General features: G+C 18.9%; 8 protein-coding genes across 8 annotated transcripts; 3 read left to right on the top strand and 5 right to left on the bottom strand.

Annotated features, from left to right (window-relative positions):
• Positions 1-2,437: 2,437 nt before the first annotated feature.
• PADL01_1032300 (ubiquitin-conjugating enzyme, putative) lies at positions 2,438-3,542 on the top strand (the record flags this gene model as incomplete). Its single annotated transcript, XM_028682401.1, has 5 exons — positions 2,438-2,487; positions 2,596-2,675; positions 2,797-2,964; positions 3,060-3,188; positions 3,394-3,542. The coding sequence occupies 5 exons, from the start codon at positions 2,438-2,440 to the stop codon at positions 3,540-3,542; spliced, it is 576 nt and encodes a 191-aa protein (XP_028538683.1).
• A 1,131-nt stretch (positions 3,543-4,673) lies between these two features.
• Positions 4,674-6,774, bottom strand: PADL01_1032200 (plasmepsin VII; the record flags this gene model as incomplete). Its single annotated transcript, XM_028682400.1, has 8 exons — positions 4,674-5,176; positions 5,267-5,304; positions 5,413-5,476; positions 5,602-5,681; positions 5,771-5,832; positions 5,944-5,982; positions 6,076-6,137; positions 6,270-6,774. The coding sequence occupies 8 exons, from the start codon at positions 6,772-6,774 to the stop codon at positions 4,674-4,676; spliced, it is 1,353 nt and encodes a 450-aa protein (XP_028538682.1).
• An 870-nt stretch (positions 6,775-7,644) lies between these two features.
• On the bottom strand, positions 7,645-9,400 carry PADL01_1032100 (bromodomain protein, putative; the record flags this gene model as incomplete). Its single annotated transcript, XM_028682399.1, has 3 exons — positions 7,645-8,300; positions 8,429-8,533; positions 8,695-9,400. 3 exons carry the CDS (start codon positions 9,398-9,400, stop codon positions 7,645-7,647), a joined length of 1,467 nt encoding a protein of 488 aa, XP_028538681.1.
• Positions 9,401-10,916: 1,516 nt separating this feature from the next.
• Positions 10,917-13,736, top strand: PADL01_1032000 (myb2 transcription factor, putative; the record flags this gene model as incomplete). Its single annotated transcript, XM_028682398.1, has 1 exon — positions 10,917-13,736. One exon carries the CDS (start codon positions 10,917-10,919, stop codon positions 13,734-13,736), a length of 2,820 nt encoding a protein of 939 aa, XP_028538680.1.
• Positions 13,737-14,022: 286 nt separating this feature from the next.
• Positions 14,023-16,131, bottom strand: PADL01_1031900 (WD-repeat protein, putative; the record flags this gene model as incomplete). Its single annotated transcript, XM_028682397.1, has 1 exon — positions 14,023-16,131. The coding sequence occupies one exon, from the start codon at positions 16,129-16,131 to the stop codon at positions 14,023-14,025; it is 2,109 nt and encodes a 702-aa protein (XP_028538679.1).
• Positions 16,132-17,078: 947 nt separating this feature from the next.
• PADL01_1031800 (haloacid dehalogenase-like hydrolase) lies at positions 17,079-17,945 on the bottom strand (the record flags this gene model as incomplete). The annotated part of the gene is made up of 1 exon (XM_028682396.1): positions 17,079-17,945. The coding sequence occupies one exon, from the start codon at positions 17,943-17,945 to the stop codon at positions 17,079-17,081; it is 867 nt and encodes a 288-aa protein (XP_028538678.1).
• A 1,203-nt stretch (positions 17,946-19,148) lies between these two features.
• Positions 19,149-19,831, top strand: PADL01_1031700 (conserved Plasmodium protein, unknown function; the record flags this gene model as incomplete). Its single annotated transcript, XM_028682395.1, has 3 exons — positions 19,149-19,336; positions 19,496-19,557; positions 19,713-19,831. 3 exons carry the CDS (start codon positions 19,149-19,151, stop codon positions 19,829-19,831), a joined length of 369 nt encoding a protein of 122 aa, XP_028538677.1.
• A 1,814-nt stretch (positions 19,832-21,645) lies between these two features.
• On the bottom strand, positions 21,646-22,926 carry PADL01_1031600 (early transcribed membrane protein 10.2; the record flags this gene model as incomplete). Its single annotated transcript, XM_028682394.1, has 1 exon — positions 21,646-22,926. One exon carries the CDS (start codon positions 22,924-22,926, stop codon positions 21,646-21,648), a length of 1,281 nt encoding a protein of 426 aa, XP_028538676.1.
• Positions 22,927-24,880: the final 1,954 nt, after the last annotated feature.

The raw sequence follows: 24,880 nt of genomic DNA, 5'->3' as shown, positions 1-24,880 counted from the left end.
TTATTCTTATTTTTATGTGTAATGAATATGATATTATTTTTCGTAGCTCTCATATTTTTATATAACCAAATCATAATATAATATTATGTCCAAGTATATATTATATATTTATAATTTTTCATTATACAATAAAATAAAAAAAATTATCTTTCAAATTGATTCAATATATGCATATATATATATATATTTATTTTTTCGAATATACATATAATTAATATATATTTTAACACGCATATAAATATATATATGTTATAATTTTTTTCATAAAATTAATTTATATTGTATTGTCTATTCATTGTCTATTTATTTTATATATCATTTGATGATGACTATATAAAAAAAAAATTATACTCATATATATATTTTTTATTTTCATATCTTATAATAAGACGATGTTTAAAAAAATATAATTTTCTCGTTCCCTTATTTATATTCATTTCTTGTTTTTTTTTCCCCACATATATGTATATATATTTATTTAAAATATATTATGTGAGATTTATTTATTATGTATAGAAGATGAAAAAAAAATATATATAATAAAAATAGCTCATTTATTATATGCATATTTTAAAGAGCTTTTTTTTTTTTTTTTTTTTTTTTTTAACATATAAGTACACACATATAATCAATCATAAAATATACATATATATATACATATATATATATATCATAAGACTGTAAAAATTATTAAACATATATATATATATATATATATATATCATATATTTTATTTTTTTTCTCTCTTATTAAGGATTTATATTCGTAGACGTATAAACATATATAAGTATTTTATACATATGTTATAAATATAAGAATTTATTATCATACATAATTCAACTGACGTAAGATTTTTTTAGTTGTAGAATTTTTTTTTTTTTCTTTATGATCTAATATATAGATGATATATATTTTCTTCCTTCATAAATATAAGTACATATATATATATATATATATATATATATATATTTTAATATTCATTTTTTTTTCTTTTAATTATTATTATATCATTATATGCACATAAATGAATTTTTTTTTTTTTTTTTTTTTTTGAAATAAACTATAAAAAAAAAAAAAAAAGGAAAAGGGTACAAAACCATACTTACATAAATAAGAAAATATATAAATATTATATAAATATATATATATATATATATATATATATATATATGTTTATTAAATAAGCAAAAAAGAATATAGGAAAAGAGGAATATATGCATATTACATATATATATATATATATATATTTAATCATTTGAATATACAAATACATATAGTTATACATATATATGTACAAATATAATATGTACACGTATTATTTGGTTTTTTTTTTTTTTTTTTTTTTTTTTTTTTGCCCAAATGAGACACTTGAAATTTTTATGAAATTTATATTTTTTTATCATTAGACTTTATTTAATTTTTTTTTTTTTTCTTTTGTATCAAAATAGTAAATTTAATTTTTATAAAAGAAATTAAAGTATCTGATAAGTGTTATTCGTAATTTCTGCATACACCAATACATATAAAATATATGATATATGAAACATATATATATATATATATATAATCAATCGATTGTATATAAACATAGTTACATTTATTTGTATATATATTATATATGTATATATTTATTAATACATTTATATATTCATACTTTTTCCTTGTATTTTTATTATATCATTAAATGATTTTTATTAATACTAGAAATACTCAATTTTGAAAATTGCCTTTTTCAATATTATTTTTATTTTTTTCTTTTCTTTTTCTTTCTCCTTCATTTCCTACCCTTTATTGATATAAAGACTAATAAAGAAAAAATAAGAAGAAAAAGAAAAAGAAAAAAAAAAAAAAAAAAAAACGAGACCAAGACCATATGAATAATGCACACGTTTAAAAAAATATTAAGCATTTGGTAGTTATCTACTGCATATATAAATTATTATTATTATTATCCTAGACTTTATTATTATATTTATAAATTATACATTTGATTTTTTTTTTTTTTTTCGCACATATTAATTTTATTTTTATAGTATTTTTTTTTTTTTTTTTATTGTAATTTCTTTTTCTTTTTTTTTTTTTCCAAATAAAGTATCAATCATATAAATATTTTTTTTTTTTTTTTTTTTTGTTATTTTTTGCGTTATAAAAAATATAAATATATTATATATAAACAACATAGTTGAATAAGACATACGTTGGAAAATAAAAATTAAACCAAAAGGGAGGAAATTAAATATATAAATAAATAAACAAGAAAAGATACCTAGGAACATCATAATAAGTTTTGCATCAGGATATAATTATCAAGACAACAATAATACAAATAAATTAAAAAAAAAAAAAAAAAAATTATATAAATATATATATATATATATATATATATATATAGTTTAATTCTCCAAAGGATAAAATATTTTGATTAAAAAATTATAGGATGAATCCTCAAACATCATTAACAAGAAAACAATGTGATTTTACCAAGCTGTTAGTTATGAAAAAAGGAAGATAACATATATTTACATATATATATATATATATATATATATATATATATATATTTATATGTATTATTAATTTTTTTTTTTTTTCTAGTATTATGGCTGGGTATGATTTAGAATTGAATAATGGGAGCACACAAGATTTTGATGTTATGTTTCATGGGCCCAATGGAAGTAAGGCCCTTATATTATTTTTTATGTGATATATATGTATATATATATATATATATATATATATATATAATATAATAACTTAATATTATATATATTTATGTAATTTTTTATTTTTGGTTAGCTGCTTATGAGGGAGGTATATGGAAAGTTCACGTGACCTTACCTGATGATTATCCATTTGCTTCACCATCTATAGGATTTATAAATAAATTATTACATCCTAATGTTGATGAGGCATCAGGATCTGTGTGTCTCGATGTTATAAATCAAACATGGACCCCCTTATATAGTAAAAAATAAACACACATATAAATATGCATATATATATATATATATATATATATATATACATGCATATATATTTTTATTTTCATAATTTTAAAGGTCTTGTTAACGTTTTTGAAGTTTTTTTACCTCAACTATTAACCTACCCTAACCCATCCGATCCATTGAATAGTGATGCTGCTTCTTTATTAATGAAAGATAAAAATATATATGAAGAAAAAGTTAAAGGTAATTATTTTTATATAATTTTTCTCATACGTCTATATCAATTTTAGGTTGATCCCCAAAAATATACATATATATATATATATATATATATGTATATGTATGTGTGTTTTTTTTCTTTTCATCATATTTATTTATAAATATTATCAGTATCGTCATCTTATCATACACTTAATTTATCTTAAATATTTTTTTCAATTTTGTGTAGAATATGTAAAATTATATGCAAGCAAAGATTTATGGGAACAACAAAAAAAAGAAAAAAAACCTTCAAACATGAATGGTAATATTTCCCCTGTAAGTGAATTATCTTATGTTGACCAAGATGTTCAAGATATCGATTTAGACAATTTATGAATCATAGAAAAAAAAAAAAAAAAAAAAAAAAAAGAAGAAGAAAAATAAAAAGAAATAATAGTACAAATAATTATTATAACAATTATTATATTATTATTATTTTTTTTTTTTTTTTTTTTTTTTTTCTTTTTCCGTGTGATTTTTTTTAAATTTGTAAAATATAGATTAAATGAATAAAAATATAGAATTAAAAATATAATAATATATAAATTATATATATATATATATATATATATATATATATATATATATATATATATTTATATGTATATAATTTAAAAATGTTTATAACATTTTAACAACCCCAAAACATTTAATAACTTTTTAGTAACATATAATACATATATGTATATATATATGTATATATTTTTTTTGCCCGACGTGTAATATTTTCATTTAATCTAATTTTTTTCTCTCATTTTCCTTTTTTTTTTAAATGAAACATTTTAGTTGTATACTCATAAAATATGATATTATAAAATGATACATTTCTTTTTTTATTTTTATTTTTATATATATTTATTATTTATATATTCATTTATCAATTGTATTAAGTTTTTACTTTTTATAACCCTACTTTTTTTATCTTTTTTTTTTCATTACCGTGCTCTATATTTAGCAAAATTTAATACACCGAAATGTATATATATATATATATATATATATATATATATATATTATATATGTATATTTTTTTTTTTATGACCAAGTATAAGATAATTTGTAAATTCATATTTATGAGTATAATAATACATTAACAAAGTATTAATAATATATATAATGATATATGTGTATGTTTTTTTTTTTTTCTTTTTTTTTAAATTATACTTTGTTAAAAACTTAAAATTTAATATTCTGTATATTATTTAAATTTAATTATCTTTTTATACATATATAGAAATAACAATAAACACATGAATATAGATATTTAAAAATTTCGTGTAGGTTTAAACAAAATTTATATGATCTTACGATATATTTGATGTGCTCATTATATAAAAAAAAAAAAAAAAAAAAAAACAATCACCTGAATATATATATATATATATGTATATATATTTATTATTAAAATTTCTTGAAATATATTTAATAAACTCAATTAAGAATTTTTTCCCTCTTATTCCTTATATTTCACTTTAAGGATACATTTCTTTTACTTCTGACAAAGCCTATTTTTAAATTGTCTTTATCAAATATTGTATAGTATGATTTTAAAAACACTTGACCTAAGGTCCATCCATCAATATTATCTTCTTCTGATTGTTCATCAGGTTGTATTCCTATTATACATTCTTTTGTATTATTTTTCTTATCTACATATTCTATAACATAATCATTAGGTGTTAATACAATTTCTATTATAGCTACACCCTTTATTGTTTTTATTTCATCAGCTTTTATTTGAAATATTAAATGTGGAAGATTATATTTTTCATCACAATTATTTATTTTTAAATCCTTTAGATAATTATCCATAGTATATTTAGGAGCATAAATTAAATACGTTCCTGTATCTATAATAGAATTTTTACCTCCATCATGAAATGCTTCATATTTTACTATTACTTCATCCTCTTCTTTCTTTTCTTCAAAATGGTTAGTCACATACTCTTTCCTAACACCCATAATTTGAACTAAATATATATATATATATATATATATATATATATATGTATGTTATCTATTTTAATTTTTTTTTCTTTTTTTTTTTTTTTTTTCTGTACTTGTCCAGTATCCCATATCGGTGGAGACAGGAGTCCAGCTAACACACAGACAACAAAAGGAAAAAAGAAAAAAAAAAAAAATATATATAAATATTTTCATTTATTAAACGAGTAAGTAATATAACAAAATATATTTCATATTTAACATTATTTCTTCATCAGGAGCATTCTTCAGCCTATTATCTATTCCACCCAATGTAATATAACCTTCTATAAAAATAAGTACAAAATGAAGGAACACATATATATATATATATGTATATATATATGTTACATTTTATTCTATACGTAGAGTTGTTTTTAAATTAATATATATATTTTTTTTTTCGATCCACCTTTATCTGACAAGTAATATCCGAATTGATTTTTATAATTTTTATTAGTTAATATTTTATCATCCTTTAAAAGATCTAGACTATTAAAAAGGAAACAATAATAAATAAATATAAATATATATATATATATATATATATATTAATTTATCGTATCCTTATTATTATATACAATGGTTTTATTCCTCTCTTTTTGGAGTCCTCATTTTCAAAGCCCAATCCAATTATACCATCCTGAAAAAAAATAAAATATATAAACATATAACCAACAAAAATATATATATATATATATATATAGTTTCATAAATGTGTTACTTATTAATGAATATATATTTATTTATTTACCCATTTGAACTCCTCTAATATTGGTATATCAACCTTGGTCTATATAAATATAAAATAAATAGAAAATGTTCATAAATAAAAATAAAAATAAAACATATATATATATATATATATATATTATCATTATTTTACAGCGAAAGAAATATTCGTCTGCGGAACGTTTAATTTTTTCCCTATATAGATAGTATCATAACCTGAAATATGCATAATATTTTTTTAATAAAAAAAAAATGGAGTATATGCATTTATTTAACACATAAACATACATATATATATATGTATATATATATATATATATATAATTTTTTTTTTTTTAGGTGTAATACCTTCAAAAGCAACTATTTTCCCACTAAGATAAAATATTTCTATAATTGAAGGTAAACCCTTCTTATCATACTTATAAACAAATGATTTAGTCCTCTTATATTTCCTATGTAGATTATTACACAATCTATTTTTACAAGTGTCATTTAAAATCCATACTTCTGATGAACCTGTATCAAAAAGAACGTTCAAATTATTTTCTGATTCTTCACCTATTTGTACTTGACCATAATAAGTAGATAATTTTTTGGAAAAAATATCCTGCTTTTTTAATTTTATTAAAATATAATTTTTATTATCACTTCCAGAAAAATCTTTTCTACTAATAGTATCTAATTCATGTATATTAATATTCTTCAATTTATTATTAACATTTACAATAGATTTAGTATCCTTCTTTGTTATTGAATGGGGATGCGTAATTTCTTCATTCTTTAAAATAACAATATGTTGTTTAAGTAATAATATAAACACAAACATATATATTTGAATAATATTTTTATTCATGTTTTTAAACGATTTATTTTGTCATATACAATTAATATGTTTATATTTGTCGGATGACAACAACAACAAAAAAAAATAAAATTATAAATATATAAATAAAATAAGACAATGGTGTATACATAAATATATATATATATATATATATATATATATAGTAGATAATAAAAAAGAAAAATTTTATTCTTACTTTATATTTCAGTTATTATTATTATTTTTTTTTCTTTGCATTATCGGGAATTATTATTTAGACGATATATTAAAGGATACATACAATCGACCTTAGTTTTAATATATTTTTTATTTTGAAAAGGTAAACAGTTGAACCAAAAAAAAAAGAAAAAAAAATATATATATAAAGAATATGAATATATGTAGATATATAAGTATCACTTATGTATGTACATGTATATTTATTAACCCATATGTATTTATAGAACTAACATAAATAAACAACATATATATATATATTTCTGTTATAAAAAATTTTACAATATTATTCATTTTTTACAAGGATTCTCTTGATATTTATTTTATAATTTTTATTATATAAAAAAAAAAAAGGTAAAAATTTTTTAAAGATTTAAAAAAAATATATGAACAGATTAAAAAAAAAAAATTAAATGAAATATAATAAACAAATTGGTTACATAAAAATTTATAAATATTAATAAATCATATGTATTTTAATTAGAATAAAAAAATTACTAGCTTTATAACAATATAAAAAAAAAAAAAAAAGCATAATAACCAATATATTATATATGTATGTCTAAATATTTGTAGATGTATTGTATATAAGTTCCCAAAAGTATTTATATCAAATTGGATATAATATATTCCATTTTATTTTATTTTATTTTATTTTTTGTTTCATTCCTTTTTTGAACTTTCCTCCTGATTATTTTCTAATTCGTCTACTTCCTTTATTTGATCTTCTTTTTCATTGCTCCACTTAATATTTTCTTCTTCTACAAGTTTTAAATTTTCATTAATTTTTTGTTCTTTTAAAATAAAGTTATTATAACCAATTACTATTAACTGATTATTAAAATAAGTTTCTATATTTTTTCCTGTAATTGCTACTACAGAATTTGAAGTATTATATAAACTACAGTTATCAAAAATTAATTGAACATCTTTTACAAATTCTGAAGGATAAGCATATTGACCCTTCTTTAATTTTGTTTTAATACAACTAAATGACATTGGGTTTTTAATTACATCATAATAATCTGGACAATTCTGTTTCTTTGCATCTACTAATTTCTCAAATATATGACCACCTTCATATTTACTTAAACTTAATATTAATTGATTAGCTAATAAATACCATTGTTTATTAAATGCATCATTAGCGTTATTCACTTCTACATTTGATTGGGATACATTTTTAGGCCATAAAGCTAATTCAGGAAATTTTCTTTCAAATTCTTTTATTTTTATTAAAGGAGCGTCGACCCACAATAATGGGTCTTCATCGGACAGAGGCTTGTATTGAAGCTTGTACTTTTTCCTGAGTTGATTATCTATTAAAATATAAATATAAATATATATATATATATAATAAACTACTGAAATATATATATCACTATAAGAAGCTTTGTAATATATATATGTGTGTGTGTATTTTTTTTTTTTTTTTTTTTTTTTTTACCTTCAGTTTTAAAATTTACGTTGGGGACGTTTTCCGCCTGAACAGTCAGATTGTTCAGGTTACTTTCGTTTGGTGAGCTAGCCGCTACATAACTAGATGAATTTCCTAGAAAAAAAAAAAAATAAATAAAATAAATATACACCAATACAATATATATATATATATATATATATATATATAACAATTCAACATTAATTATATATAAACAGATAACATATATTACTTATTTTTATTTTATTTTATATTATTTTTTATTTTTAATTTACTTCTCAACATTGTGATATTTCCCAACTGTGCATTACTGTCAATTGAAGACCTACTGAATGTACCCATATTTTTAAGTAGATTAATAATATTATTATGACCATTCCCTTTTGCAAATGTTAATGCTGTTCTTCTTTGAGCATCTTTTACAGATGGATTAACACCATTTTCTAATAAACATTTAACAGTATCATACCTTCCATCTCTACATGCATAAAACAAACATGTTTGTTTGTTTAAATCTAGTAAATTTGGATTTGCTCCTTTTTTTATTAATGTTAATACACAATCTGTTTTTCCTTCTCTTGATGCATAAAATAAACATGTTTGTCCAAAATTATCTTGATCATTAGGGTTACAACCCTTTTCTATTAAATAATTACACAAATTAAGATGACCTTCTCTAGCTGCATAAAATAAGCAAGTTTGTTTCATTAAATCTTTTGATATTGGATTACATATTGCATATTTTTCAATAATAAGTTTTGATATTTCAACTGATTCTTCATCACTTTTTCTTGCTGTTACATAAAATAAGGGAGTAGCTTGTGTTTGTTTATCAACTAATTCAATTTTATTTTTTGCTTCTCCATTTTCATCTACTTCATATTCTTTATAATTATTTTCTAAAAACTTTAATACATCATCTAAACTATCTTCTCTTATAGATTTTATTAAAGGCAATGTATTAAAATCTTCAAGCATCATTGGTTACAAAAAAAAAGCAAAAAAAAAAATATTAAATATATAAAACAAATCACACATGTATAAGTAAATAGATCAATATATATATATATAAATGAATTTCCTTTTGCCTTTTTTTTTTTTTTTTTTTTTTAATAATGCAGTTATAACAAAAATATATACATATATACAAATATTTGTTGTATCCCTACATAACAATTATTAGGATACCTACATATATATATGTTTACTTATATAATGACAAGCTTTCATATACATAATAAAAAGAAACATTATATAGTAAAAATGTTTACAAATTAAGCATCATTTTTAAATATCATAAAATAGGTTATATATATATATATACAAAATATATATTATATTATATATATATATATTGCATTTATGTTATATGAAAATGTATATTCTTTTTTATTTATATAATAAAGAAACGTGTTTAAATCAGACTGTTAACAAAATAAAATATTTAATTAATAAAAATATACATATTCAAGAATCGATATTGTGGTAACATTAAAATATAAGTTTATAATATTTATAACCTTATATATAATTTAATATTTTATAAAATAAAACAAATATAATTAAATATATTATATTATATAAATATATATAATATTTTTTATTTTATTTTATTTATTATTATTGTGTTCTAATGTTTTTCCAATTTTTTTTTTTTTTTTTTTTTTTTTTTCAGAGGGAATTAAAAAAAGGGAATATATAATTATTCAATTATATATATTGTACATATATTTATGTTATTTTAATATATACATATTATTAATATTATTATATAAGCTTATAAAAATATAAATATAAAAATTGATTCATGTTGCCATATTATATATTATATTATAATACATTTTTTTAAGTATATTATTTAATTTTATAAATATATTTTTTTCCCTTGCTATTTTTAAGGCTCTAAAAAAAATAAAATATTTTTATGATCATTATAGTAGAAAAAATATATCTTGAAATTTTTTTTTTTTTTATATAATGAAATGATAATTAAAAGATATATATTAAAAAAAAAATATATAATATATATATATAATACATATTGTAATATATTATGTATATAGAATTAAAAATAAATTCATATATCCATTATTACATTTATATATATATGTATAATTTTTTTTTGTTAATTTTATTGTAATATTATTTATATATGTATTTTTTCCCCTTTTGATGAATATATATTTATCTTTCTTATAATGAAGATATAAATGATATACATTGAAATTTATCATATCATAAAGTAATATAGAATTATAAGATATATATTTATCTTTTGTTTTAAAAGGGAAAAAATTAGATCCTTGTTTATTTTGTTCAATATTAAAGATTACCTTAGGAGAAAAAAAAATACATACATAAATTAAACCATTTAACAACATATTAAATATATATATATATATAATATATATAATATATATTTTATATATATTATGTTTATATTATGTTTCTTTTAATTGTTTAAAGTTTGATTAAGTTTGCAAGAAAAAAAGAAAAGATGAGGATTCAAATCAAAGGAGGTATATGGAAAAATTGTGAGGATGAAGTTCTTAAAGCAGCTGTTATGAAATATGGTTTAAATAATTGGTCAAGAGTTGCATCTTTATTAGTTCGTAAATCAGCTAAACAATGTAAAGCCAGGTGGTATGAATGGCTTGATCCTTCTGTTAAAAAAACAGAATGGAATAAAGAAGAAGAAGAAAAACTTTTACATCTAGCCAAACTATTTCCAACGCAATGGAGAACCATTGCACCTATTGTTGGAAGAACAGCACAACAATGTTTAGAACATTATGAATATCTTCTTGATGAAGCTGAAGGAAAAGTTTATGATAAAAATAAGAACCCACGACATCTAAGACCAGGTGAAATAGACCCTGCTCCTGAATCGAGACCAGCAAGAGCAGATCCAGTAGATATGGATGAAGATGAAAAAGAAATGCTAGCAGAAGCTAAAGCTAGACTTGCAAATACAAAAGGTAAAAAAGCTAAAAGAAAAGCTAGAGAAAAACAACTAGAACAAGCCAGAAGATTAGCTTTATTACAAAAAAAAAGAGAATTGAAAGCAGCTGGTATTACTTCATTAAATTATAAAAGAAAAGATAAAAATAGAATTGATCATTCCAAAGAAATTTTATTTCAAAGGAAACCATTAAAAGGTTTTTATGATGTTACAGATGAACAAAATATTAATGATGATTTATATGAAAATAAAAAATCAAATTTGAAAAAAAGTATAAAATCGATGGATGTTGAAAATATAAATGATGCTATGGATTATGATAAAAATAAAGGGAAAAGACATCATTCTCATTATAATAATAATGAAGAATCAAATTTGTTATCTACTATAGAAAATTATGATAAACAATTTAATGAATTAAGCCATTTAAGAAAACGTGTTCGATTAAATTTACCAGAGCCGATATTAAATGAAAATGAAATAGATGAAATAATACAAATAAATAAAGAAGCATCAGCATATAATGATATTATTAAAGATCAAAATGATAAATTACCAATAAATAATATTTTACCAAGTATAGAAAGTTCCTCATTTATATTAAATGATAAAGATAAATTCTCAAACTTGCAAACAGATTTTTATAATAATAATAATAAATCAATAGCTTTTTCTAGTAAACTAGATCTAAGCATACAACAAGCAGCAAAAAATATTATTTCTAGAAAAATGAATGTTCCATTTATAGGAATGAATAATGATTATAATGAAGAAGAATTAGATAGAAAAAATAATATAAGTCAAACGGGGAATAACAATATTGATGATCATATAGAATATGATGATCTCAATAATAATAATAATAATAATAATAATTATAATAATACTTCTTTTAATTCTGTGAAAAATTCCACATCTCATTATAATCATCTTAATGTCAAAAAAAATATAAAAGAAGTACAAGAAGAAATTGAGAAACAAAAGAAATTAAATGAAGAAGATCAACAAAATAATCAAAAGGATAAGGTAACTATTAAAAATAAAATTATTAGTGATATTAAAAGTTTTAAAAAAAATATTAGTTTATATGCTCATTCTATTATATCTTATAAAAATTTAAAAAATGATCAATCTATGATAGATAATCAAACTATACAAGCCAGTGAATATTATGATGATAATTATGAAGAGAAAATCGATAGAGCAAAACTACATATTAAAGCATCATTAGCTAACTTACCACAAGAAACTAATCTTATAGAACTTCAATTAAATGAAGAACCTCAAGAATATGATACTGACAATATAGAAAAAGACGAAATAGAAAAAGATATACAAGATATTGAAAATGAAAAAAGAAAAAACGAAGAAAGAAAAGAGAAAGAAAAATTTAATAAGCAAAATAAAATTATTAGATGGAATTTACCTAGACCATATTTCTTAGATAAAATTAATCTTTTTAATAATTATATGGACAATGAATATGAAGATGTTGATAATCTAATACAAAGAGAGATGCTTCTCTTAATAAAGAATGATATGTTTAATTACCCACTTAAGAGTTCAACACCCATACAAAATAAAGTGCATGTGGAAAATCTAGAACCTTTTTATATGAATATGGCTATGAACAGTATAAATGAGGAGTTTGAAGATATATATGGAGAATCATCAATAAATGACAACACAAAGGATGATTCTAACAGTGATAAAAGTGATAAATGTGATGGTAGAAGTGATCAATGTGATGATAGAAGTGATCAATGTGATGATAAAAGTAATCAATGTGATGATAAAAGTAATCAATGTGATGATAAAAGTGAAAAATGTGATGGTAGAAGTGATCAATGTGATGATAATTCACAATGTATTTCAAACCATAATTCATATAACCATATCGATGTGTGGGAACAAATTAACAGAAATATAATTTTCTGCCCATCAAAAAATTCATATCGCTATATTGAAGATGCCAATGAAAATGATAAAAAAGAAAATTATAAATACAAATGTGAAAAATTAAAAAATTTAATTTTAAATGATATGGAATATTATAAAAAATTAGAAAATAAATATGATATTTATACAAAAGGATATCAACTAAAAATTAAAAGTTATAAAAAATCATATGATACTTTATTTAATTCATATATTAATTGTATTAACGAAAAAGATGCTTTAAACCTTCTACATCACAAAGAAAAAGAATATGCATTGAAAAGAATAAAAGAAGAAAAAAATGAAAATAAAAAAGAAATCGAATATCATAAATCATTACAAAAGTTTTATCAAGAACTTTTAGAAACAAATCATCAATTAAAAGAAAAATGTAGTCAAACGGTGAAGGTGTTATAAAATATGTGTACATATATTAATTTGAATGTTAACATATTTTATCAATACATTAAAATAAAATATATATATATATATATATATAATTATATTTATTTATTTTTATTTTTTTTTTTTTTTTTTTTTTTTTTTTGTAAAATCTTTATATTTTTTGTTAAAAAAAAAAAAAATGAACTTATAAAAATGAAACATTTGAATTAAAAAAAATGATAATATTTTTTAATATAATATTATGTTCATCTATTAAAAATATATATTTATGCTTTTATTGCACCACATATATTTTTATTCACTTATTTTTCATATAGCCGCAAACACAATTTTTTATTCCACATTGAGGACATTTAGGTTTCTTTAAAATATTTGAATATTCTTGTTCCTCCTCTGAAGAATAATCAATAATTTTATTTGGTTGTGTGTATTTATAAGCCTTCATAAAATAGTCATCTCCTTTTTTATTTACTTCTCTATTTCTTAAGACTTCAACTATGTTATCATCGTTTATAGTTGAGTGATTATTTGTATGATGATGATAATTAAAATTCTCATTTTTATCATCTGTAATAAATTTAGAATATGCACTAACATTACTTTTTTTTTCATATGCATTTTCATATAATGATTTAACACTTGGATTTATTTTGATTTTTTTATTATTTATATTATTCTTTTTAATAATAACATTTCCTGATTGTGTAATTTGTATTTCTTTAGGTAAATTATCTAAGTTATATATATTATCATTCTTCATATAAAAAAAGGAGTTTTCATTTGATTCATCTTTTCTTTTATAACTTTTTTGTTGTAAATAATCTAATACTCCTTTCTTTGAATTCTCATCATAATATATAAGACATCTTCCATCAGTTGTTCCTAAAAATAATTGTTTTATATATTCATCATAATATGTACATATAATACCTGAATGTTCATAATTTTTAGTATATACTAAATTAAAATTATTTTCTATATCATATATTTCTATAGATCCAAAAATATTTTTTTCTGTTTTATTTAATGAAGACATTTCTGTTAAAAAATTATTCATATCTTCATCACCTTTATAAACTTTAATATAATTATTATTAAAAGGTTTATTATTTTTTTTTTCTCCTTTTATATTTTTATCTTTATATTTTTTTTTTATATTACCCTCATCTGTAGAATCATAATCCATTTGTGAATTTTCAAAATCTTCAACTTTTTGATGATATTTTATTTGAAGCTTACTTTTTTTATGATCTTCATCACTTGATACATAATTTAAATTATGATCCATATGAATAGGATCTATATTTTTTTTTTTTTTTTGTTGTGTACCTATAATTAAATATTTATCATTATAAAAACAAGACATATTACTTTTTTCATATATTGTAGATACATCCTCAATAGTATGAAGACATAAATGAAGATTTCTTATATCCCAATATTTTATGGTTTTATCCATACTACGTGTAAAAAAATTATTTTTATTTTTTTTACATGTAAATATATCAATTATAGAATCTTTATGACTAACATCTTTTTTTATATAATAATCACTAGATTTATAATTATATGTATAATCATTAGATATTTTATTTCTTATATCAATAAATCCATTAGAACAACCGATAATAATTGAATTTGCATCCTTTGTAAAATCACAAGATATAATATTATTTGATAATAAATTTTTCTCATTCACTATTTTTATACATTGAGAATGAATCATTTCTTTATCTAATCCATATGTATTATTATCTTTTGTCATATTCCATATTCTTAATGTACTATCTAGACTACCACTTATAAAAATTTGTTCATTTAAAGGATGAAATTTACAACAATTAATTTGTCTTGTATGTCCTTTTGTTTTATTTACATCTTTAATATACATATCACCTCTTATACTATTTTGTATATATTCTCCATTTTTATTATATACAAAACATTTATTTCCATGTGCTATCAAAATATAATTATCTCTAGCATCTAATGATTGAATAATAGATCCTTCTCCTACACTTATCAAGTTTGTATATCTCTTTTCATGTCGATTCATATTCTTAAATTCATATATTCTAACATTATTATCATTTCCTGATATTATTAAATTACTACCGTTTCGTATTAATTTTATAGAACAAATATTCTTTTTATGAATACTTAAAACTTCTTCCTTAAAATTAAATATATCACATATATTATTATTACTATTATATATACTATTCCTATCACATTGTTTCTTATCATCACCTATTGTTTCTTCAAACAAATCATTTCTTCTATTTAATTTTTCATTCTTTGAATCATTACTATCTTTCTCAACGTCACTAAGAAATTCGTTCGAATCTCCTTCTTCAGAAAATTCATCCAGGTACTCGTCATCTCCTACAACATCTTCACTATCCATCTTGAAAAATAAAATACAAAAAAAATTGAAATAAATTGAAAAAAAAATATTTTTTTTTTTTTAAAAAAAAAGGCCCCTTAATTTTTATTCATTTTTTTTAAAACTATATAACAACATAAATACAAATCAAAAACGGTAATAAAATAAATAAATATATATATATATATTATTTTTTTTAATAAGATTAAGTTAAAAGAGAACATAAATTTTATTAATAATAAAAAAGTCAATATATTATAATAATGTATATTTTTTTTTTAAACCTACCAAAAAATTATATTCATATGCATATAAATATACATATATATTATTACATATATATATTAAAATTATTTATTATAATATATATATATATATATATATATATAGTAAAAAAAGAATTAAAATAAAAAGTAATATTTTAATATAATTATAAATATATATATGTGATGTATATTTATTTTTTAAGAACATTTTATTCATAATTTATATAATATCCCTATCATTAATGTTTAAAAAGTTTTCTTTAAAAAATAAAATAAAAATAATACGATATGAGAAAAGAAATGATATATATATATATATAAATATATATGACAACGTTTGATAATTTCATGCAATAAATAATAAAAAATATAAAAATGGAAATATAAATATAAATATATATATATATATGTATGTATATATTTATAAATACATTTCTTTACAGATATGAATAATTATTTATTTAACGGTTATTTATATAATGTTTAAAAATGAAAATTTTAAAAAAAGAAAAATTTTAAAAAAAGAAAAATTTTAAAAAGGAAATATTTAAAAAAAAAAAAAAAAATATATATAAATAAATCAATATATATATATATATATATATATATATATATATATATTAATATTTATTTATATTTATTATCTTAGTGATCGTTATATTTTGTACACAACTTAATATATTTTATTATAATATTAATAAATTAGATGTCACAGAATGTCTTCAAGACATGAGATATAGCATGATCATTATTTGAAGGTCCAACATAAGCAGCTGAATTTTTCACCTTCTCAGAAGCATTATTAACACCAACAGAATATGTTAATCCACTTAACATTTCAATATCATTTTCTCCATCTCCCATTGCTAATGCATTGTTTAGACTTATATTATAATGTTTACAAATTTCTTTAACTCCTTCAAATTTATTAGTATGTTGATGAAATAATTCAACATAACTTTGAAATGTATTAGCAACATTAATACGATGAGAGAATTTTTCTCTACATAATTTTAATGTATTTTCTAATATATTTTCTGGTAATGAAAATAATACTTTATATACTGTTAAACTATCTAACAATGTATCTTCAATAACATCAGGATTTAATGCTTCAACTTCCATGTATTCACGTATACAATCATTCATTTCAAAACAATATGTTTTTTCTAAACAAAACCATATTGCATATTTTGATATATCTATTTTTTTTGAAAATTCATGTATTTCCATTTTTAATTCATTATTCATAATTCTATCTAATACTCTTGAACCTTTTTCATCAAATGTTATACATCCATTTAAATATATTCCTGGTAATAAACTTATTTTATTCTTTTTTACATGCTCTCCTATAACATTTTCAACAGAAAATATTGATCTACCTGTTGCTATAACAACCTTTATGCCCTTTTCTTTTGCTTTTATTAAACTATCCAAATTCTGTTCTGAAACCTTGTTCTCACTATTTAATAATGTTCCATCTAAATCGGTAAAGATTATTTTTATTTCATCATTCAAATTACTCTTTTGAACTTTATTACCATTCTTATCTACAATTTCTTGCATTCTCTTACTCAATTGATAGATTATTATTATATACAGGGAGTTATATATATATATATATATATATATATATATATATATGTATGTATTATAAATATATTTCAAAATATTCTTATTTTATTATAACTTTTCTAAATATATTTTTATATCTATATAATAATATTTTTAACAATTATTTTTTATTTTAAAATTTATTCAAAACTTAAAAAAAAAAAAAATAATAATATAATAAGAAAATAATAAAATAATAAAATAATAAAATTTTTTTAATTATAGAACACAGTTTATTTATATACCTTATATTTTATATATCATTATCATCAATTTATATATATACAAAAAAATTATATACATACAATTATATATAAATATATTTTTGTTTTATTTTTTTATAATTCATATTTTATATATATATATATATAAATGTAAGGTTTATCGATTATATATATAATATATGCATATAAATTATTTTAAAAGAAATATTTTTAAATATGTTATTTTTTTTTTATTCTTAATTTGATATTATATATATAATATATTATATATATATATATATATTATGTATAATTTTTAATTTTTAAGTTATTCATTTATTCAAATAAATATATATACATACCTATAATTTCTATATATCCAATTATTCATTATGTAGAAACATAAATATATTCTCTTTTCTTTTTTTTTGCTTTTTTATTTTTTCCCTATCTACTCTTTTTTTTTTTTTTTTTAATCTACATTTTGTTTTTGTTTTTTTTTTTTTTTGTAGAAATTTATAAATAAATATTATAAAATATGTATTATATAAATAAAATATATTAAACAAAAAAATTAATAAATATAATTTTTTTAAAATGTGTTTTTATTTTCATTTCTTTTAATTATGAAAGAATGATAATATTATTTATTTTAACATGTATTAATTAAATATATATCCAAAGGATCTTATAAATAAAAATATATCCATATATATATAATATATATATATGTAAAAACTGTATGTATATAATTTATACATATGTTTAATATATATATGTATATTTTAATTAGTATGAAATAATATACATAAATATTATCCCAATTATATATATTATATATATATGTATTATAGATTTATTTTGGATTTTCCGTTTCATTCTATATAATAAATAAATAAATATATATATATATATATATTTTTATATTTATATTTATATATACATATTTAACATGGTGAAACATAAAGATTATAAAAAAAGTGACCTCATACGTATTTTGTCATCTAATATTAGTAAAGAAAGAAATAAGGCAGTAAAATTATTAAAAAAATTTGAACCCTTACCAAGAAAACATTTAGATAATAAATTCGATCCCAAAAATATTGTTGTTCATAAGAACAATGTTTTAAAAGCATTTATGTAAGGATAAAATAATACCAAATAAAACTACATAATTATATATATATATATATATATATATATATATATATATATATATTAGAATATATAAATAATTGTTATATTTTTTGTGCATAATATAAAATCTACATATCATTCTTATTCTTCTCATTTTCATAGGTGCTGGAGATGTGATAAAGTAAAACAAACAAACGTTAAGGTTCATTGGGATACCAGTGAAGGTAAAACAAAGTGAAAATATAATTATCCATATAAATAATGAAAAAAAAAAAAATATATATATATATATATATTATAGAGTGTAAACTAATATATTTTATATATACCTAACTATATATATATGTATATATTTACATTTATTTGTTATTTATTTTAGGAATGAAAATTATATGCACTTCTTGCCATAGTAATTTAATTTCATTGAAAGAGATGGAGAAAATGAGAAAGGAAAATAGTACAAATAACGAGTTTTTAAAAAATTTAAGTAATATGTAAAGTTATAAACTTATTCGTTTAAATATATATACATATATATTTATATATATATATATATATATATATATTATTTCCTTTAACGTTTCAACGATTATCCTTAATATTGTAAAAAGTCCTCTATATAAGTATAATTGGAGGGTTATTTGTTATTATGATTATTTCGTTATATATATATATTTTTTTTTAATTTGTCTTTTATTTATATATTAATTTTTTTTTTTTATGTGGTCACTTTATATTATTCCTTATTATTATTTTTTTCTTTTTTAAATAAATTATTACAATTTGTATGCCATTTTATATAATATTATTTATTTTCTTAAAAAAACATAATATCATACATATATATATAAAATATTATATATATATATATATATATATATATTGATGGGATTGTTATTTTATTTTATTTTATTTTATTTTATTTTGTCTAAATAGCCAAAATATACTCACCAAAAAAAAAATAAAAAAGAAAAAATCTGACATGTGCAGGTCAAAAATTAGAGAAAAAAAAAAAAAAAAAAAAAAATTTGTTATGTTATTTTTTTAATTTTTTCTTATCTCTATAAATGATATCATTAATGTTTTCAAAAAACAAAACAAATTGGTTATATTATTATTTTTATTTTTTCTTATCTCTATAAATGATATCTTTAATGTTTTCAAAAAAAAAAAAAAGAAAATAGCTCGTACACACTTTTTTAAGGATTACATGTTTTAGAAAAGTTATAAAAAAAAAATATATATATATATATATATATATATATAAAATATAATATATTGTATATATATTATCACAGACACATTAAATTATATAAAACTATTAATAAAGGTGCCTTGGTTTAGGCATCCTTTTATATGTAGTTACAAATATGTATTATGTACATTTTATATATGTCTATAAATACAAAACTGTAGACATATTTCAAGCACATTAATGTAACAATATATCATTATGTATATATTTGTTTTATCATTATTATATAAATACTTCACATATATATATAAATATATATATATATTTATTTATTTATATAATGCATATTAAATAAAAAAAAAAATAAAATAAAATAACTTCATTATACATTCAACATTTACCACTAAATGTAATTACGAATGGATGTCATATATATATTATTATGAATAACTACGTTTAATAATATGAATTCCTTATGAATCTCAAAAAAAAGAAACATATATATAACATTTATATATATAATAATCTTTCTTTTTTTTGCAATTCTAACATATTTAAATATAATATAAAAATAGGTAAAAAAAAAAAATTACACACATATATAAATATATTTTTTTCTTTTATTAAAGATTCAATAAATATTAATATTTGAAAAAAAAAAAAAAAAAAAAAAAAAAAACACAATAGAAAAAACTATAAAATAAAAAAAATAAAAAATAAATAACTATTCCTTTTTTCTATGAAAAGGATAATATGGTATCACTGTGTTTAATATAAAATTATACATACTTTTATAATTCATACATGTAATTTCATTTGAATTATAAAACGTTCATTTTAAATATTGAAAGAAAAAAAAAAAAAATTTAAATAGGAAAAAAAATATTTACATATATATATAATATATATATATATATTTATTTTTTCCAGTGAGTGAAGATTATCTGTGTAATATTAAAAATATATCTATCTCTCTATAACTTGCTAATAAATTATTAATTACATTAATATAATGAATTATATATTTGCAGTATTTCGGAACATACACACATAAATATGTATTAATACATATATATGTATATTTTAATTTTTTGTTGCATGATTAGATAAAATATAATTATTGTTCTTTTCTGACTTTTGGTGTGGAAGTTCTTCCAGATGATCTTCCTGAGGAATCACGTGTTGTGTTAGAACGACTTCTGGGTCTAGTAGTAGTACCAGATGAAGTTCTATTTGATGATCCAGAAGATCTAGATGAAGTTCTTCTTCTTGGTGGTCCATGGGTATTTGGATTTGGACCGGTAGTTGGATAATATGAAGGTACTACAACTGGTTCATCTACTTCCTTTATTTCAGGTGTTTTGGATTCAGAAGTAGGTTCTGGAGTCGTAGGTTCTTGAGAAGAAGATTCTGGAGTCGTAGGTTCTTGGGAAGAAGATTCTGGAGTTGTAGGTTCTTGAGAGGAAGATTCTGGAGTCAAAGGTTCTTGGGAAGAAGATTCTGGAGTCGTAGGTTCTTGGGAGGAAGATTCTGGAGTCGTAGGTTCTTGAGCGGAAGGTTCTGGTATCATAGGTTCTTGAGCGGAAGGTTCTGCAGGCATAGTTTCTGATTCAGCTTGAGGTTTATCTTGAGTGAACTCACTTGGAGATGAACTATCAAGATTTAAAGATTCTAAATCATTTGTGGAAGTATCTTTTTTATCATCTGATAAGTCAAGACTACTATCTGTTGGAGTATGGATAAGATCTGTAGAAAGTTCAGCATCTTTGTTTTCATTTTGTTCAGAAGCATCTGTTAAGGCACTATCAAGACTAAAAGAATCAACTTCTTTAGGTTCATTCATGTTTTTAAGAAAATCAGCACCTTCAGAATTTTCATCAAGTTTTGGTTCCAATACCTTTAAAGAATCAGCTGTTAATACAAGATCATTATCAGTAAAATTTGATGGTTCTTCTTTTTTCTCATCATCTAATTTGGGAGCTACGTCTTGATGATTTACACTAGGTACTTTGGATCTTCCATGTGCTGATCTAGTTTTAACAGGAACTCTTTTAGGAACTACTTTAACTGTAGTTTTTTTTTTCTCAGATTGTTTTTCTTTAACTTCTTCTTCTTTTGCTTCTATAACTTCTTGTACATGAGATTCATCTTTTTTTCTTTTCATATACATGTTAAGTCCTATACCTGTAACAACAAGGGCAGCTATTAATGCAGCAGAACCTAATGAATATAAAATCAAGTTTCTTTTTCTTTTCTTCTTTTGTTGTAAATCTTGTTCAATGGCTTTTAATGCCAACAAATTTCCGCGAGTAGCTTGTCCCTTTCGACATAAGCATGATAAAATTAAGTGGCATACAACAAAGATGTTTAATAAAAAGAATAATTTACCAATCTTCATTTTGAAAAAAAAAATAAAATAAAATATAAAAATAAATAAATATATATATATATATATATATTTGCAGGGTATATGAATGAATTGTTATTTTCCCTAGGAACAGTAATAAAAAAAAAAAAATTCTTTTATGTGTAATTATATATATATCAAAACCGGTATTGTGATAATATCACATTAATATAAAAATATATTATATACAAATAATATATTAAATATTATTGTTATATTTTCCTTAATATTCTTAATATTTTATTTTATATTCTTAAATTCAAGCCTATTAAAAAAAAAATTATTTTTTTTGATGGGTGTTTAAAAAAGAAAAAATAAAAAATAATTTAAGATGATAAAATATTATAAAAAAAATAAAAATATATTTAAATGAAAATATTATATAAATAAAAATATATTCTTATTATTATAAATTTATATGCTTTTTTTTTTTTTATGCGCTAGCAATATTATAATGGTATTATTTTTATTTGTGTACTATTTTTTTTTTTATTATTATAAAGATAAATACGTATCATTATGTATATTATCTTATATTTTTAATACATATATATATAATAATATTATATTTCTTTTTTTTTTTTTTTTTTTTTTTTGATATAAGAAATGATATCTGAAAAAAGAATTCGTTTGAAAAACTATTTTTTAGGTTGTATCTCATATGTATACACAATGATAAAATATTTATATATAATGTATATAAATAAAATGAAAGTTATTTTGGAATAAAAATATTAAGATGAGCATATAATATATATAAATATATTTGAGGATATATATATATATATTATATATGTACAATATTTTTTTTTTCTTTTTTTTTTTTTCACATGGTGCTTAGTTGTGCATATGTTTTATTATATATATATAATATATATATGTATACATATTAATATAAATAAGTTATTTTCTTTATATATTTTCAAGAACCTTTAATTATTTATAAATGTGTCGACAATATTATATATATATATATATATATATATATATAATATATATTATATTTTGCACTTATTCAAGAATCTAGTAATTTTTTTTTTTTTTTTTTTTTTTTAATAGCTACTTAAACCCAAATGTATTCAGCGCTATATTTGATACGCGATTTTTTTTTTTTTTTTTTTTTTTATTTTACAAACAAAAAAAGGGTATATTAAATTTGTATGATTATATATATAATAAGATACTCTTAAAAGGTATATTATTTATAAATACATATATTATATATAAAAAGAATACTTTGTATATGCTTAAAATTATAACTCTTTATATATATATATATATAATATATATTGTGAATTTTTTTTTTTTTTTTTTTTTTTTTTATTTGTTTCTGAGTAAGGGGAATATGTGTACCCAGAAAAAAGAAGAAAAAAAAAAAAAAAAAATTTATATATATATTTATGTGACCTTTTTGTAGTATTCGCAAATATTTATATGGAACTTCCTAGTTCTTAATCATTCTTAAAAAAAATAAATTTTGTAGGAAAATATTACAATATATATATATATATATATAACAATATCGTAAGATATTCAGTATATTATAATTTTTCTTTTTATTTTTTATTTTAATATATCTTAGTGTATTCCTTGTGTGTATACAAAATATAAAAAGCTTTACTATTATTATTATTACTTATTTATTTATATTTTTAAACAAGACGGATCATACATTTAATCATTTGCATAAAGAATTATTTTAAAACATTTTTTTTCTTATATATATTTCCTTTTTGTAGATTATCCAAATTGATTTTTTTTTTTTTTTTTTTTTTTTTTTTTTTTAACATTTATATTTTTTATCGTACTAATGGTATATATGTAAATGAATAAAATGGCTAGCTATAAATATAATTATAAATACATAAATATATATATATACATATATATATATAATATTAATAAGATGATTAATATTAATATAGTCACCTTTTAATTAGTCTAG

Source organism: Plasmodium sp. gorilla clade G2, assembly GCF_900097015.1.
Source record: "Plasmodium sp. gorilla clade G2 genome assembly, chromosome: 10".
Classification (NCBI taxonomy): domain Eukaryota; phylum Apicomplexa; class Aconoidasida; order Haemosporida; family Plasmodiidae; genus Plasmodium; species Plasmodium adleri (nom. inval.).
The sequence above is the reverse complement of the archived record's forward strand: the minus strand, read 5'-3'. Positions and strand labels throughout refer to the sequence as shown.